This window comes from Saccostrea echinata, unplaced genomic scaffold (assembly GCF_033153115.1).
Source record: "Saccostrea echinata isolate AGI-Se365-2 ecotype Australia unplaced genomic scaffold, CSIRO_AGI_Sech_v1 ptg000034l, whole genome shotgun sequence".
NCBI lineage: Eukaryota > Metazoa > Mollusca > Bivalvia > Ostreida > Ostreidae > Saccostrea > Saccostrea echinata.
The window spans coordinates 2,299,833-2,314,572 of NW_026889783.1; the positions used below are offsets into that span (position 1 = coordinate 2,299,833).

At 33.0% G+C, this 14,740-nt stretch overlaps 1 protein-coding gene across 3 annotated transcripts; it reads left to right on the top strand.

Moving 5' to 3' along the window:
- Positions 1 to 10: 10 nt before the first annotated feature.
- LOC133199541 (mitochondrial Rho GTPase 1-like) lies at positions 11 to 14,327 on the top strand. 3 transcript variants are annotated; one of them, XM_061335354.1, is made up of 20 exons: positions 11 to 303; positions 628 to 768; positions 2,954 to 2,997; positions 4,168 to 4,221; positions 7,178 to 7,288; positions 7,616 to 7,666; positions 7,779 to 7,880; positions 7,998 to 8,039; positions 8,173 to 8,229; positions 8,375 to 8,483; positions 8,814 to 8,934; positions 9,492 to 9,576; positions 10,079 to 10,224; positions 10,566 to 10,752; positions 10,839 to 10,961; positions 11,359 to 11,484; positions 11,707 to 11,903; positions 12,090 to 12,158; positions 13,538 to 13,549; positions 14,079 to 14,327. In XM_061335354.1, the coding sequence occupies exons 1-20, from the start codon at positions 261 to 263 to the stop codon at positions 14,194 to 14,196; spliced, it is 1,938 nt and encodes a 645-aa protein (XP_061191338.1). In that variant the 5' UTR covers positions 11 to 260; the 3' UTR covers positions 14,197 to 14,327. The 3 variants fall into 3 exon arrangements, with proteins under 3 accessions (XP_061191338.1, XP_061191339.1, XP_061191340.1); XM_061335355.1 differs by lacking the exon at positions 13,538 to 13,549; XM_061335356.1 differs by lacking the exons at positions 12,090 to 12,158; positions 13,538 to 13,549.
- Positions 14,328 to 14,740: the final 413 nt, after the last annotated feature.

Here is a 14,740-nt window from a genome sequence, read left to right on the forward strand (position 1 = left end):
TAAAATTCAGAGAGGTCAATCATGGCGACGATTATATTTTTTTCAATGGAACCTCACATGTCTTGTGAAAAGTGTTGATTTTACTTGAATATGTAGTGAACATTGAGTTATTTATTCAATACTCATCTGATAGACAATTAAAGTGATCTATTTATGCATTGCTTTTACTCATCATGTCCACAGCAAATGAGGATTTGGAAAATAAATGATGACCTTCTAATTCCTTTGCGCTGTTAAGTCAGTTGGTTTCATTTTCAACCATGACATCGAAGAAAGAAGTTCGCATTTTACTTGTCGGAGATCGTAAGCATGATTTTCGAGACTGATATTTGTTTATATCTATTTAATCGAATGAAATTTGTCTTTCTTAAATATTGGGTGGAGAGCTGCAGCTGCTGATGTTGCATAATCATGAATATGATAGGGATGTTTCCTCTCATTTCCACTCCATGCATCCTTCTTAAGCTTGTGGTTAATGTAACACCGATTGAAATAATTGTGCTTAAAAAAAGATTTACAATCTACCATTAAAAGTGTTAAACAAACTGAAACTGAGTGATAGTAGTTAGGCTTAAGCTCCTGTCTGGCAGTTGTATGAATGTAATATTTTATAATTGATTTGTTCAGCTGGTGTTGGGAAGACCTCTTTGATACTAACTTTGGTGAGTGAAGAGTTTCCAGATGAAGTTCCAGCAAAAGCTGAGGAAATAACCATACCAGCAGATGTCACACCAGAGAGGGTTCCCACACATATAGTGGACTATAGCTGTAAGTTGTACATACATGTCACATGAGAAAGGGTTACCACACATACAGTGGACTATAGCTGTAAGTTATACATACATGTCACACTCCTAGACATATAGTGGACTAGAGCTGTGAGTTATACATACATGTCACACCAGAGAGGGTTCCCACACATATAGTGGACTATAGATGTAATATATACATACATGTCACATCAGAGAGGGTTCCTACACATATAGTGGACTATAGCTATAAATTATATGTACATGTCACATCAGAGAGGGTTCCCACACATAACTATAGATGTAAATTATACAGACAATGAGATAAGTTACATCAGAGAGGGTTCCCACACATATAGTGGACTATAGATGTAAGTTATACACACATGTCAGTGAGAGAGGTTTCCCACACATACAGTGGACTACAGCTGTAAGTTATACATGCATGTCACATCAGAGAAGGTTCCCACACATATAGTGGACTATAGATGTAAGTTATACATACATGTCACATGAGAGAGTGTTCCCACACTTATAGTGGACTATAGCTATAAATTATACATACATGTCACATCAGAGAGGATTCCCACACATAATTATAGATGTAAATTATACAAACATATGAAACAAGTTACATCAGAGAGTTTCCACACATATAGTGGACTATAGATGTAAGTTATACATACATGTCACACTCCTACACATATAGTGGACTATAGATGTAAGTTATACATACATGTCAATGAGAGAGGTTTCCCACACATATAGTGGACTGAAGCTGTAGGTTATACTACATACATGTCACACCCCCACACATATAGTGGACTATAGATGTAAGTCACATCAGAAAGAGTTCCCACACATATAGAGGACTAGGCCACAGTTAAAATATTGTTGGTTTGGCGTTGCCGACTTAGTCTTTATACGTTTGGGTCGGTAGGTAGGAAAATATTTTTTTTTAATTCAAATTTAAGAAATGGTACATGTTGTTAGTATCCAAACGACATGGGTTTCAGAGAGTTTAACAACAACCACAGTCCGAATTGATTCCCAGTTTTGTCATTGATTTTCAAACCCTATTAGTTTTAAACCTTTAATATACATGGTATTTAAAAATCACTGACATTAGTGTAAAGTCGTTATCATGTGTATGAATCCAAGCATGGCAGCTAGATTCATCTAGCAAATCGGACAGGACATTGTACCGTGAAATTTCTATTTCAAACTGGTATATCTTATTCATCAGTTTATTCTACTTTTAAAACCACATTATACCACAGAGAGTCATGCCATCAACTTCTGTTTTTACCGAGTTTACATTTAACTGCTTTCGACAGCCATGCTTGGATTCGTGATACGCATTTATTCAACATCACATAGATGCTTATAAATGAAAACTGTTTGATCAATCAAGCGTTTACATGATTCTTTCCCATTCTGTATATATTAGGCAAACGAACAAACACCAAAATCTGGATGAATATAACGAAATAAAAATTATGATCAGTATCTGTTGAAAAAATTCTTTGGACGCACCAATTTATGTGAGTCGGCCGGCAACGCCAAACAAAGCTAATTTTATTTTTGGCCCTATAGCTGTAAGTTATACATACATGTCACATGAGAGAGAGTTCCCACACATATAGTGGACTACAGCCGTAAGTTATACATACATGTCACACCCCCACACATATAGTGGACTATAGCTGTAAGTTATATACATACATGTCACATGAGAGAGTGTTCCCACACATATAGTGGACTATAGATGTAAGTCACATCAGAAAGAATTCCCACACATATTGAGGACTATAGCTGTAAGTTATACATACATGTCACACCAGAGAGGGTTCCCACACATATAGTGGACTGTAAGTTATATGTACATGTCAAATCAGAGAGAGTTCCCACATATATAGTGGACTACAGCTGTAAGTTATACATACCAGAGAGAGTTCCCACACATATAGTGGACTATAGCTGTAAGTTATACATACATGTCACACTCCTACACATATAGTGGATTATAGCTGTAAGTTATACATACATGTCACTCCCTACACATATTTTGGACTAAAGAGCTCTGTAAGTTAAGAATACATGACTGTTAAAAACCTCACACATGTAGTGGATTACAGCTCTAAGTTATACATGCCCAGAAATATATTTCTTTGAAGAATATCATTTTTCATTTTTATTTGTAGCACAAGAGCAAGATGAAGATGTTCTTCAAGAAGAATTGTCAAAGGTGAATTTTCATCCCTCTGATCATTCATATAAAATTTGGTTTTCACACTTAACACTAATGATTTTCCAAAAGAAATCTATTTTATAATTAAAATCCGCATAATTTTGGCATACTTTGCATTACAAATTTGAAAGAGTTATCTCTGTTATCTGTAGGTCATTTAACCTTACATGACATAAATTTTCTATTAATAAGAATAGCTTATGTAAGTTTCCTATTGGACAGAATTCCTTATACAAAGCATTTTTTAGTGTACTTGTATGGCTATATTTTTGATTTCTTAAGGACCCTCTATACACTAGAGGAAAATATTTTTTGGACATTGAGAAAATTATAGTGTGTAAAGGTGTAAGTATTGAGCTTATCTATCACATTTTCAACATAGGGTGCCTTGCATTTACCCCCAGGAAAAATGTTCTCAGACAATGAAGTACTGATGAGCATAAATCACTGTTGTTTACTTCCGTGGGCAAAATACCTGCAAATGAAGTGTTCTGTCTATTCATTTTGGCCTATTAAAGTGTTATGAATGCTTGATTTGATCACAAATTAAGTAATAAACTGTACATTTCAATTTATTTTATTCTTGATCAAAGGGCAGATCACTCTATCTGCATAAAAATACCACAAAATCAGAACTCTCTAGTGTGCAGTGTATAGAGGGCTCTTAAAGCTGAACACGACTCATAAATAGGCATACGTCATTTTTGAAAGTATCTACGATATAAACACCAGGATATACTCTTCGCATTCGTTACACCTGACTGCTTTAATATCACGGGTATTGGCGTGGAATGGCGACCTGTGTTCGTGCTGGTTATCTTGCATTACCTTTGTTTACATTTTATTGCAGTAACATGTATTTGTGTTTGTTTGTATACTGCACTGACCTGTGCAACTGTTGTAAGTTTCTTTGGTATCTTACTCTCCTGCATAAGAAGAAGTACTCAATTATTTTTTGTCGCTACCAAGTGCTATAGTAGATTACACTGAACAGTGACTAAGTGAGCGGCTTTATATAAGGGCCCTCAGATATAGCGAGAGACCATTCGAATATGACGTACACATTCCTTTTACGAATGTTCAGCTTTAAGAACATATACAGTGAGGACACAGGACTAAAATTTTTCACATTTTATTTCAAGTTATATGTATTTTAAATTATTTCAGTCCAATGTGGTTTGCATCATATACTCTGTGGATGATGATGACTCTATTGAAAGGGTAAGATTTTTTTTTTCTATACCACCGAGGTAAAATGGTGAGATTTTTTCCGTAATACACATTTTTAGGGTTCAATAAGTAGAAATTATCTAAGGAGGGTCAACTTATTTTCTGTTTTCGTAGAGTTTGTGTTTTCTTTTTAATTCTCTGGAGATGGGAATTGACAATTAATGGGAATTGACAATGTGAATAATTATTCTTAGCAGGGTCGTTATCCACTATTTACCCCAGGTTAGATGAAGTCCCACAAATTAATTAAACTCCTCAACATAAGCAAATAAAGTTTTTTTTTCCATTCTTTAGACCAGCAAAAGTTCTCTTAATGCCTGTGTGTGTCTATTACACATAAGCGTTTTTCATGAAAAAAGATCTAGAAGATACAATTCCCCACAACCATATTGATAAATTTACCTTATCATTTTTTTTCTTACATCATTAATGGAAACACCAAGGATGAGTTGCATTGTTGTTAACATTAATTTGATATAAAGGAATATTTCTATTTCTAATCGAGAAATGATTTTTTTTTCTATGAAAAGATTTCTCATTCCATGGTGAGGGGGAGATTTATACAGAGAATAGAAGTGTATCTCTACAATGATCTCAGGTCAAAAATAAGAAAAGAAAATCTTAACAGAACTTTTTCTGCATATAGATATTTTTTTTTCAATTGGCAAGGAGTTGACAAAAAAATTCCACTGGCAGCTGTATTCATTTTTATATAGCTCCAAGTGGGAGTTGAGAAATTTCCTCAGATAATTATACCCCCCGCAAACGAAGTTTAGGGGGGGTATATTGGAATCAGCATGTCCGTCTGTCTGTCCGTCTGTCTGTAGACAAGATTTTGTCCGGACCATTTCTTGGAAACTGTTGGAAGGATTTGTCTGAAAATTTGTACACTTATTATTCACCATATGAAGGTGTGCACCTGGTATTTTCATTATGATTGGATAATTATTTTGCATTTTACAGGTGTTTTTTTCATTTTTATTATGTGGTTTTGTCTGGATCTGTTCCCAGAGACTATTGCATAGATTTGTATGAAAATTTGTACACTTATTATTTACCATATGAAGATGTGCACCTGGTATTTTCAACATTATTTGATAATTTTTCTGCATTTTACAGGTGTTTTTTTTTTTTTATTTTTATTGACTTAGTCATTTCGGGTTCATGTCTAAGGTTTGAGACATAGAATCTAGAACATCTGTACAAAAATGTGAACTACAGCTTAAAACTACTCATTAGAGCTAAAAAAAACACAAAGTATTAAAAACAGTTTTTACATTACACAGCAGATAGTGTAAATCCATTTGTCCCTTGGGAGTAATGAGTGGACATGCATCCAGTTAAAGATTAATTAATGAGTTCAGTGTGGGAAGCTGTTAGGGCATCTCTGATCAAGCAGGTCTTATCTATATCTCAGGGGAATTGGGCAGAAAGAAATAAAGATCTCTGTTGTCTAAGTCTCTTAATTGTAATTTATGTCTGTCAAAATACATAGTTACTAAAACCAGCCTTTTATTTTTAAAATGAGTTTGATATAAAGGTATTAAAATCAATTTGATTTTCTATAATTAATTATGATATTTTTTTTTCAACAATCAATTTGCTGTGTGTCATGTCTCACAAAGATGGCAGATAGTTGCAAACTATTTTTTCAATGTAATAAAAAACACTGTAATTATTAGTGTTGATTTTTTATTAGGCTGCACCTTAGTTTCATTCATTTAATAAAGTGCCCCACCACAGCATGATACGCCCATCAAATATTGTTAAATTATCATAAACAGTTTAGATTCAATTGTTTGAATGACATCTTAGCGAGACAAGGCAGTCTGCAATTTGTTGTAAAGATATAAAAATTCAAATAAAAAATGTACAATAAATAATTAGTTCAAATTATATTATACAATATCATATAAGTTTTAATTATTATATACAATATCAAATTAGTTTTAATTACATCAAATTTATCTTGAAAGTAAGACTAGCCAACAAGAACAATTCAATACAACAAAAGCAATTAATTAAGAGACTGATTCCTTTTGCCCATTTCCCAAGAGATGTAGATAACACCTGCTTGATCAGAGATGCTCTGCCAGTTATCTCCTCACACTAAACTCATTAATTTATCTCTAATTTGACATGCAATTTTCTGCTATCAAAATTTTCCTTGACCAGTGCCTGATCATTACACCCATGGGAGAGGTGGAATTTTTGTTGTTACAGATTGCTGTAAAGAACATAATGAAAAAAATAAGACTAGTATTTTCTTGATTTAACACTTTTTTAATAAAGATACTGCAATACTCTGACATCTTTTGGGATTGTGTAATTTAAAAGTTAAAAGACATAGTTTTTTTATTCTAAGTCTAATGGTTTTCTAGTTATGATTTTTCCATATTTGGCCATAGCGTCTTTATTAAAGGTCAGAACGACGTGGTTTTAATGTGCGACACACCTTCTACCCTAGATGTATCAGCTGACAAAGTTTGATAATTCTAGGCATAATAGTATTAAAGTTATGAGCCGGACATGAAAAAGCTAACGGACGGACAAACATGAATGCTATAACATAATACGTCCCGTCGTAAGACGGACGTATAAAAATATATAATGAGTAATTAAATTTTCACTGTAAATGTTTAAGGAAATTGTGAACACCTCTCACATCTAGAAAACATTAGTGATTTGGTACTTTCTCTGAAAAACCCAGCGGGGGGTATTTGACCCTTTTGGATAGTTCTAGTTTTTCAATGGTATAACCCTAAGGCATTATATATTTTGCATGTTATAACAAAATTTGTTTGTGTTTATATAAAGCAGATTGTGGTCAGGTGTGCTCCAAAATAATTTGTTCAGTGTTCTTGCTTGTGAAGATGTAGAGGGGGAGTCAGGCGATTTTTTTTTTTTTTGTGCTATTAAATACATTTTATATCTTTAATATTGACAGATCACCTCTTATTGGTTGCCTTACATTCGGAATCACCTCGGGGAGGATCATAAGACTCCTGTTATATTGGTGGGAAACAAGTGTGATCTGATGGATTTTAGCACAGAGGAGGTCTGTCCACTCATCTTACTATTATCTTTGACACATGAACAGGACAGTCAATACACAAATTATTTTGTGTTCTACACTGTGTTGCTAGTAAAAATATGCATAACCCAGATATGTTACAGGTGTTTTGAATAAATTTAAAAAAAAATGTTTTGACTATGCAACCATAAAAAGGAATTTTGTTAACTGATTCAGTTCATGCCATGTACAATATATTTTTTTCAACTGTCCAATTTTATCATGGCAATTTGAGTTATAATATAAATCTTGTTTACTGCCTGGTTCAGCTGAAACAACCTACAATGTACATGATTTGTTTTGCTATTTAAGGTGATGCGACCTATAATGAATGATTTTGCTGAAGTGGAAACTTGTGTAGAGGTGATTGTTTTATCTACATGACTTTGATAATAAATATACAATACATTAAGGTTACAATTTATTCAAGGTGTGATTTTATTTTTTTTTTTTAAATTGTTTTTCCAATTTTCAGTGTTCAGCCAAAACTCTAAAAAACATCAGTGAGATGTTTTACTATGCTCAGAAGGCTGTACTACACCCAACAGCAGCTGTTTACAACTCAGAGGAAAAAGAGGTAGGTGGGAGAAAAGTGTTATGTTGTCAAATCAGGAAATTCTGAATTGTGGATTATTTATTATTTCTACAATGTATGTGACATACTGAACAATTTTTTTCTTGTTATCAATTTCAGCTAACATTGCAGTGCAAGAAAGCTCTCACTAGAATATTTAAGGTAGATCAACAAAGCTTTCAATATTTTATTTGTATTCATGTATCACATTTAATTACTATTGGTATATCCACATAATTTTACATTGCAGAAGAATTAATATGAAAATTAAATAATTCATTTTGATTGATTTCAGATCTGTGATTTAGATAATGACTCTATTTTAAATGATGATGAAGTGAACTTATTTCAAGTAAGTTTTGAACAGTATTAAAAATATTTTTGTTAATAGAATAAGAAATTTATTGGTCTTCTGTTTGTAAATTTGTAATCAGTATTGATGAATTCTGTGGAGTGTGTGTATTACACATGTATTATGCTGTCGATGTACTTTACAGTTAAAATGTTTCCATGCTCCCCTCCACGCCCAGTCACTGGAGGATGTGAAGGCCATAGTGAAAAGAAACATTTCTGATGGTGTAGTCAATAATGGTTTATCTCTCAAAGGTCAGTCTGAACACTGTGTTAATGTACGGAAAATTCGTTTAACTTTTGGGCTTTTAATGATTTCAGAATCTTTTTCTCAACTCTGTTGTTAACTTTATATATTTATTTTTTGAAAATTAATGTATTTGCAACTGCATTTTTGCATATAAGTAGCTACACCCCTGACATTTAAGCAAAGCTCATGAAAATTTTGTTAGGTGTAAAATTGACTTTCCTTTGGTAAACTAGTAAATATGATTTAATGTTGTACTCTCATAGTATTAAGTAAATTCATTTTTTATGTTTCTTTTTATTGACCAGGAATGTTTGACTTTTCTCATTATTGTACAGGATTTTTGTTTCTCCACACACTATTTATTCAAAGAGGCAGACATGAGACTACGTGGACTGTGTTACGGGCCTTTGGTTATGATGACAACCTACAACTCACTAAAGAATACTTATCACCCAAGTAACCATTTTTTTTATATCAACAATAAATTTTATTCACAATTAAATTGATTCATGCTTTGATAATTCTAACATTGAGAAAGGTAAAAACTTGATGGACAAGTGACTGCCAGTTATTTTTGTACATTAATGTGTATTGGTGCAATATCTGATTTTCATTCTATACTTTCTTAAGGTCTGACAACATGTTGCTCGAATATTTGTTTTGTGTATCTCTTTGTAATATACAACAAATTAATCATAATTATCATTATCTTATGATTTTTAAACTTTTTCAAGATGTCTAAGTAGATTTATAAAGACACCAAAAATTGTGATATTGGCAATGCTAGTGGTTTATGTAGGGTTATATAGTTTATAACATCCTCTGGTATCTTGCACAAATGCCTGGTAAGGTACCGCAATTTTTTGTGAGGAAACCTGCTAAAGTAGCAATACTTCAATGTGAATTTTTGAAAAAAAAAGTTATATACATGTATTATTGAGGAAGATGCCGTCTGACCTTAAGTTACATGTACATGTTTATGAAAAATTCATTGAAGCAATTTCTTTTTTCAGGATTCATGTTGGTTTAGGATGCACAACAGAATTATCTTTTCAAAGTCTACAGTTTCTTAAGATTTTATTCCAAAAATACGATGAGGTAGGATTTTATAAGAATATCATACATGTATGTGTTGCCACTTTTTGCTTTAGGTACTATGCATTAGCTAGGTACCATGGTAATTCTTGTAAGTAGTTATGAGGAGGATGATATATAAGTTTCTATCTGTTTTATCTTTTATACATGTGTATTAGTGAAGTAAAGATAATTTTACTCCATAGTATTTTAAGTATTTAAATTATGAGTAGCAATGGCAAGAGTTTTATTATGATGTTTTGTGTTGTGTCCTTAGACAAGACACTCTATCTGCATTGTCTCAGTCCACAAAGCTGCATTTGCTATCGGCTTACACTGAGAGTTAATCTGCAATGGACTGGTTCTCATCCAGGGGGGCTCAATGACTCTCATCTGCTTAGCACCACAGAAACTGGATATAAGCTCCAGCCTCATGGCTCGGAGAAAGATTTATCTGTTATATACAGTAAAACTTGGCCTGATTCACTAACCTGGTTACATGAATTTTACATTGTTATGATTTCAGGACAATGATGGCCACTTGTCTCCGCCAGAGTTACAGAACTTGTTCAGTACCTGTCCCATGATGCCCTGGGGTCCAGATGTTAACAACACAGTGTGTACCAATCATAATGGCTGGATATCATTACATGGATATCTGGCTCAGTGGGAGTAAGTTTTTTGCAAAACACAGTACAATATTGGAAAGTCAATTGTGAAAATGACTCTATTTATTTATGTCTATGTAAATAAATGGAGCATGTGAGCTCACTTGAGCCAAAGGCTGAAGTGAGTTTTTCTGAGATAAATATATTTGGTGTCTGTCTATTGTCTGTTAACTTTCAAAGTGAGTACATGTAATTTCCTTAAAATGTTAATTCATTTTTGAAAAAGGGAAGTGCGACTTATATGGGCATTGCTAGTATCTCCTTTAAAATGTAGAATGCACAAGCTATGAAAGTACTTGTCATTGAATGAATTATGAGAATATTCACTGATTTTCTATATTGCAGGTTAACTACACTTTTAGATGTCCCAAGGACAATAGAGTATCTAGCCTATTTAGGATATCGATACCTTAATGACAGCCAGTTATCAGCTGTCACGGTGACAAGAGACAAGAAAATCGACCTGGAAAAGAAACAGACCAGTAGGAATGTGTTCAGGTGTCATGTTTTAGGGGCCAAAGGAGTGGGAAAGGTACCAACACCTTATTACATTCATAGTATTCACTAAGCACTGTAGGTTTTAATTTTTTTTTATAACACCCTTTTGAAATTTTTCAGACATCTTTACTCCAAGGCCATTTAAACAGGAATCTTAGATATGTGGCTACTCTGAACAAAGAACACCTGTCAAGTTTCACTATTAACACAGTACAGGTGTATGGGCAGGAGAAATACTTACTGGTAAGTTCACTATTAACACAGTACAGGTGTATGGGCAGAAGAAATACTTACTGGTAAGTTCACCATTAACTCAGTACAGGTGTATGGGCAGGGGAAATACTTACTGGTAAGATGTTACAAACACTGTTTGCTGTTACATGTATTGAAATGTTAGAAAATATTTCATACTGATAAAATGATACATTATCTTTTAAGGTATTAGAAATACTCATTAGATGTGAGAAGCCAACTGGATGATAAAAAAGCTTTAGTGATGATTCTTGGACTTTTTTGATACATGTATTAACAACCATGGAATCAAGAATTTTAATCGCATGTGAATAAGTATCCCAAGAGTTTGAATTACATGTAATTGGACAAAATTCTTATTGAGTTGTGTATCTGTGATTAATTATAGCTACATGAAGTAGATGTGGCCGTTAGTGACATGTTGAACCCTACAGAGATGAACTGTGATGTGGCATGTCTAGTCTATGATGTCACCAACCCACGGACATTTGAATTTTGTGCCAGAATGTACATGGTAAAGGTCATATTTACATTTCCTTGAAAGATTTAATTATAAACCAAAGAAAAGTATGTTAGAAAATTGTTTTGTTCTCATTTCTTGTCTTTTTCCATTTCTTTTCCACATATATATATTGATACAACTTTCTGAGCAAAAAGTAAGTACATGTATTGTAGAAAAAAAAAACCATGGATATATGTATGTACAGTATCTAACTACTGGTTCATTGTCTTGTAGAAACATTTTCTGGACAGTCGTATACCAACTCTTGTGGTGGCCTGTAAGACAGAACATCCAGCCATCAGACAGGACTATATCATGACTCCAGCCCAGTTTTGTAATAAGTACAAACTCCCCCCTCCCCAGAGTTTTACCTGTATAGACAAGGTCAACAAGGAAGTGTACATCAAACTAGCCACCATGGCTGCATACCCGTAAGTCTCCAGCGTAACTCATCATACAGCCGCAACGTTAAATATTATACAGTAGATTCAGTCTTATGATATTCTTGTCATATCTCTAAGTGGTTCTCTTTAAGCATGAGTATCAAACCTGGTGATATTTTCTGGGTTTTCATTTTGCTTACTTTGTTGTAAACATATAACCCTGTCCTTTTTCAGCAACCTGAAACGTTTGGTCCATATGCTGCTTGTTCAGCAGAACCCACTCTGGCTACAAGAAAGATTAAGGTCTCTCTCAGTCTGTCCCATATATACTGGTGTATTCTGCATGTTGTGCTTGATAACAACAGTAATATTATGTAGTACATGTATCTATTTATTATATCTTCTTTCCATATTCACGGAGGTTTGACTTGTACATGCATGCATCACCAGGTGTTTTATTTTTTCATTCCTCAGTTCTGGTTTTCTTGTTTGGAATTCCTTGTTTCATGTAGGAAAAGGGGCAATAAGACTTTATTTTAGCCTTAGATAAATCTTCACCCTGATTGTTTCATGATCGATGTTGTCTAGTTACTGTTTAAGCTACAAACATTGGGTATGAAATGTGCATGTAGATCCCACTGTTGGATGTGTAATTATTGCATACAAATATCTGGATTTATAAACAAAAATAACTATTTGGTGAACAGCTTTTGAGCAATGTAACTTTGGTTGCAGGAAATCAACGAAACAGTGCCTAGATTATATTGACTTTAAGGGTTAAAAAGCTTTAAAAATTGGTTCCAATGTAATTAAAAGTTTTAAAAAAATCATGTTTATATATTATTATGAAGGGTTTGAAAGGTAGTAAGTGGTTCATGGTATTTAAGGATGTCAGATTTTTGTAATGTAAAAAGTAAAGCTATTGGGAGATCTGTGACTTTCTATTCATATGATAAAGTTTAAATATGATAAAGTGCTTAGTTTACTGTATAAAAATCCCTCCCTTATTGTCCCTATCTCTTTGTTCTGTATGTTTTTGTATGCTTTTTTGTTGGGTTCATGCCTGTTTTTAAGACTTGCCCAGAAATTTGAATTTATGTTTGCAATTAGAGGACATTTACCTGGGTAAGACTGACTATCACAGTTAAACTTAAGGTTTCTGTTTTTGCAGTTATTTCTAAAATTTATTGGAATTTTGTTTGGAAGATGGTATAAATTAAAATTCACATCGATCATATCAAAGTAAAAAGTACCAACTGAAGGTACTTTTTCGACATTTTTCAGTGTTATGCAATCATCATATTTTTATAAGTGCCAAAACTTTGTATACATGTACATGTACATCCAAGAACACTCATCAGACATTCAGTGCAGTACAATTATATAATAACCTATAATAAAATTTTACCTCATTGAAACCTGCCTTTTGCTGAAAGTATTATATAAAAATTGTTTATGGAAATTACAGTTAGATATATTTATCTCAGATTCATACTTGACAATGAAAGTTTGTAGTTTAACTACGTGTAAATATTCAACTACATCGGTGTACATAACTTGGTTATATTATATATATATTATATAGGGTGGATATGGAGAGGGGGAGGAGGGGGTATGCCCCATTTTAATCAGTATATTACAATAACTAGACATGATATAACTTATTTTGGTTTGTGAAACAGATGTGGTGCTATGTAAGTAATATATAATATATAGATTGACTTTTCTTGATCTTATTAACATTCTGAACTGACTAACAAATTCAATATGATATCAATTCTTTTTCTAAACCTTTGTGAATTGAAGATTGAGTCTTCTTGAAGTTTGTGTTGGTTTCCATTTGATGTTGTACTTTCCGCTAGTGTATTGTGTAATGATTAAAAATTATTTTTGAGGGCACCTTATAATCATAATCAGATGTGAAGAAGTGTTTTTCTTCCCCTGGTTCCTATTAAGTATAATAACTTTGGAAAATGAATAATTCATCTAGATCATAGATTTGATTTCAGAAATGACATGTTTAAAGTAAAAATTCATTCCTTTATTAATTACGTGTAATTCATGTGATTAGACTATAGAAAAGTAACAGAAATGGCTATTCTAATATAGGTCAAAGTGGAATTTATTTAAAGTTATTGACCAGTACACAAGACAGTAATACTCATTCCTTGAATATACTCCACCAGAAATGTTGAATGTTAAAACTGTGTAATTATTTTGTAGGCATGTAAGAGAGATTATATCTCGAGATGAGAGATTGTACCTGAAGATTGGTCTAGTCACTGCAGTTTTAGCTGGGCTGGGATTCCTAGTGTATCGAATGAACCGCTCCTCTAGTTAATAATCAACATACATCTCTAGTATCTGCTGACGATAGGCATGTCATATTGAGATGATGAATTGATTATACTCATGAAATGTGATCAAGTTAAACTTTGATATTGAAATACCTTAGTTACAAAGTACACTTAACTGAAACATTTTGAAATGTTTGAAGGATCTCTGATAAATGCAGAATTTTTTGCACCAAGCCACTGATCTGTACATTCTTCAGTGACTGTCACAGCATGTATCTATCATAAACATCATGTTAGAGTGGAACTATTTTATATGATACACTGCTGTTATGGAGGCCATTTGGTTGTGTTACAGGTTTTACTGTTGTGTACAATGTGTGTATGATACTCTGTGAGTTCTCAATCTGTAAACATGCATGGGTACTTTGATGTCAGATCATCATCATGTGGTCAAACCAAGGATAATTTATCATGTTGATTAATTTTATGCTAAAAAATGACATTAAGTACACTATTTCATTTAATATATTTGTACATGTATTTTAAGCAATATAATTGTATGCAGATGGGAAAAAAAGCCTTTGAACA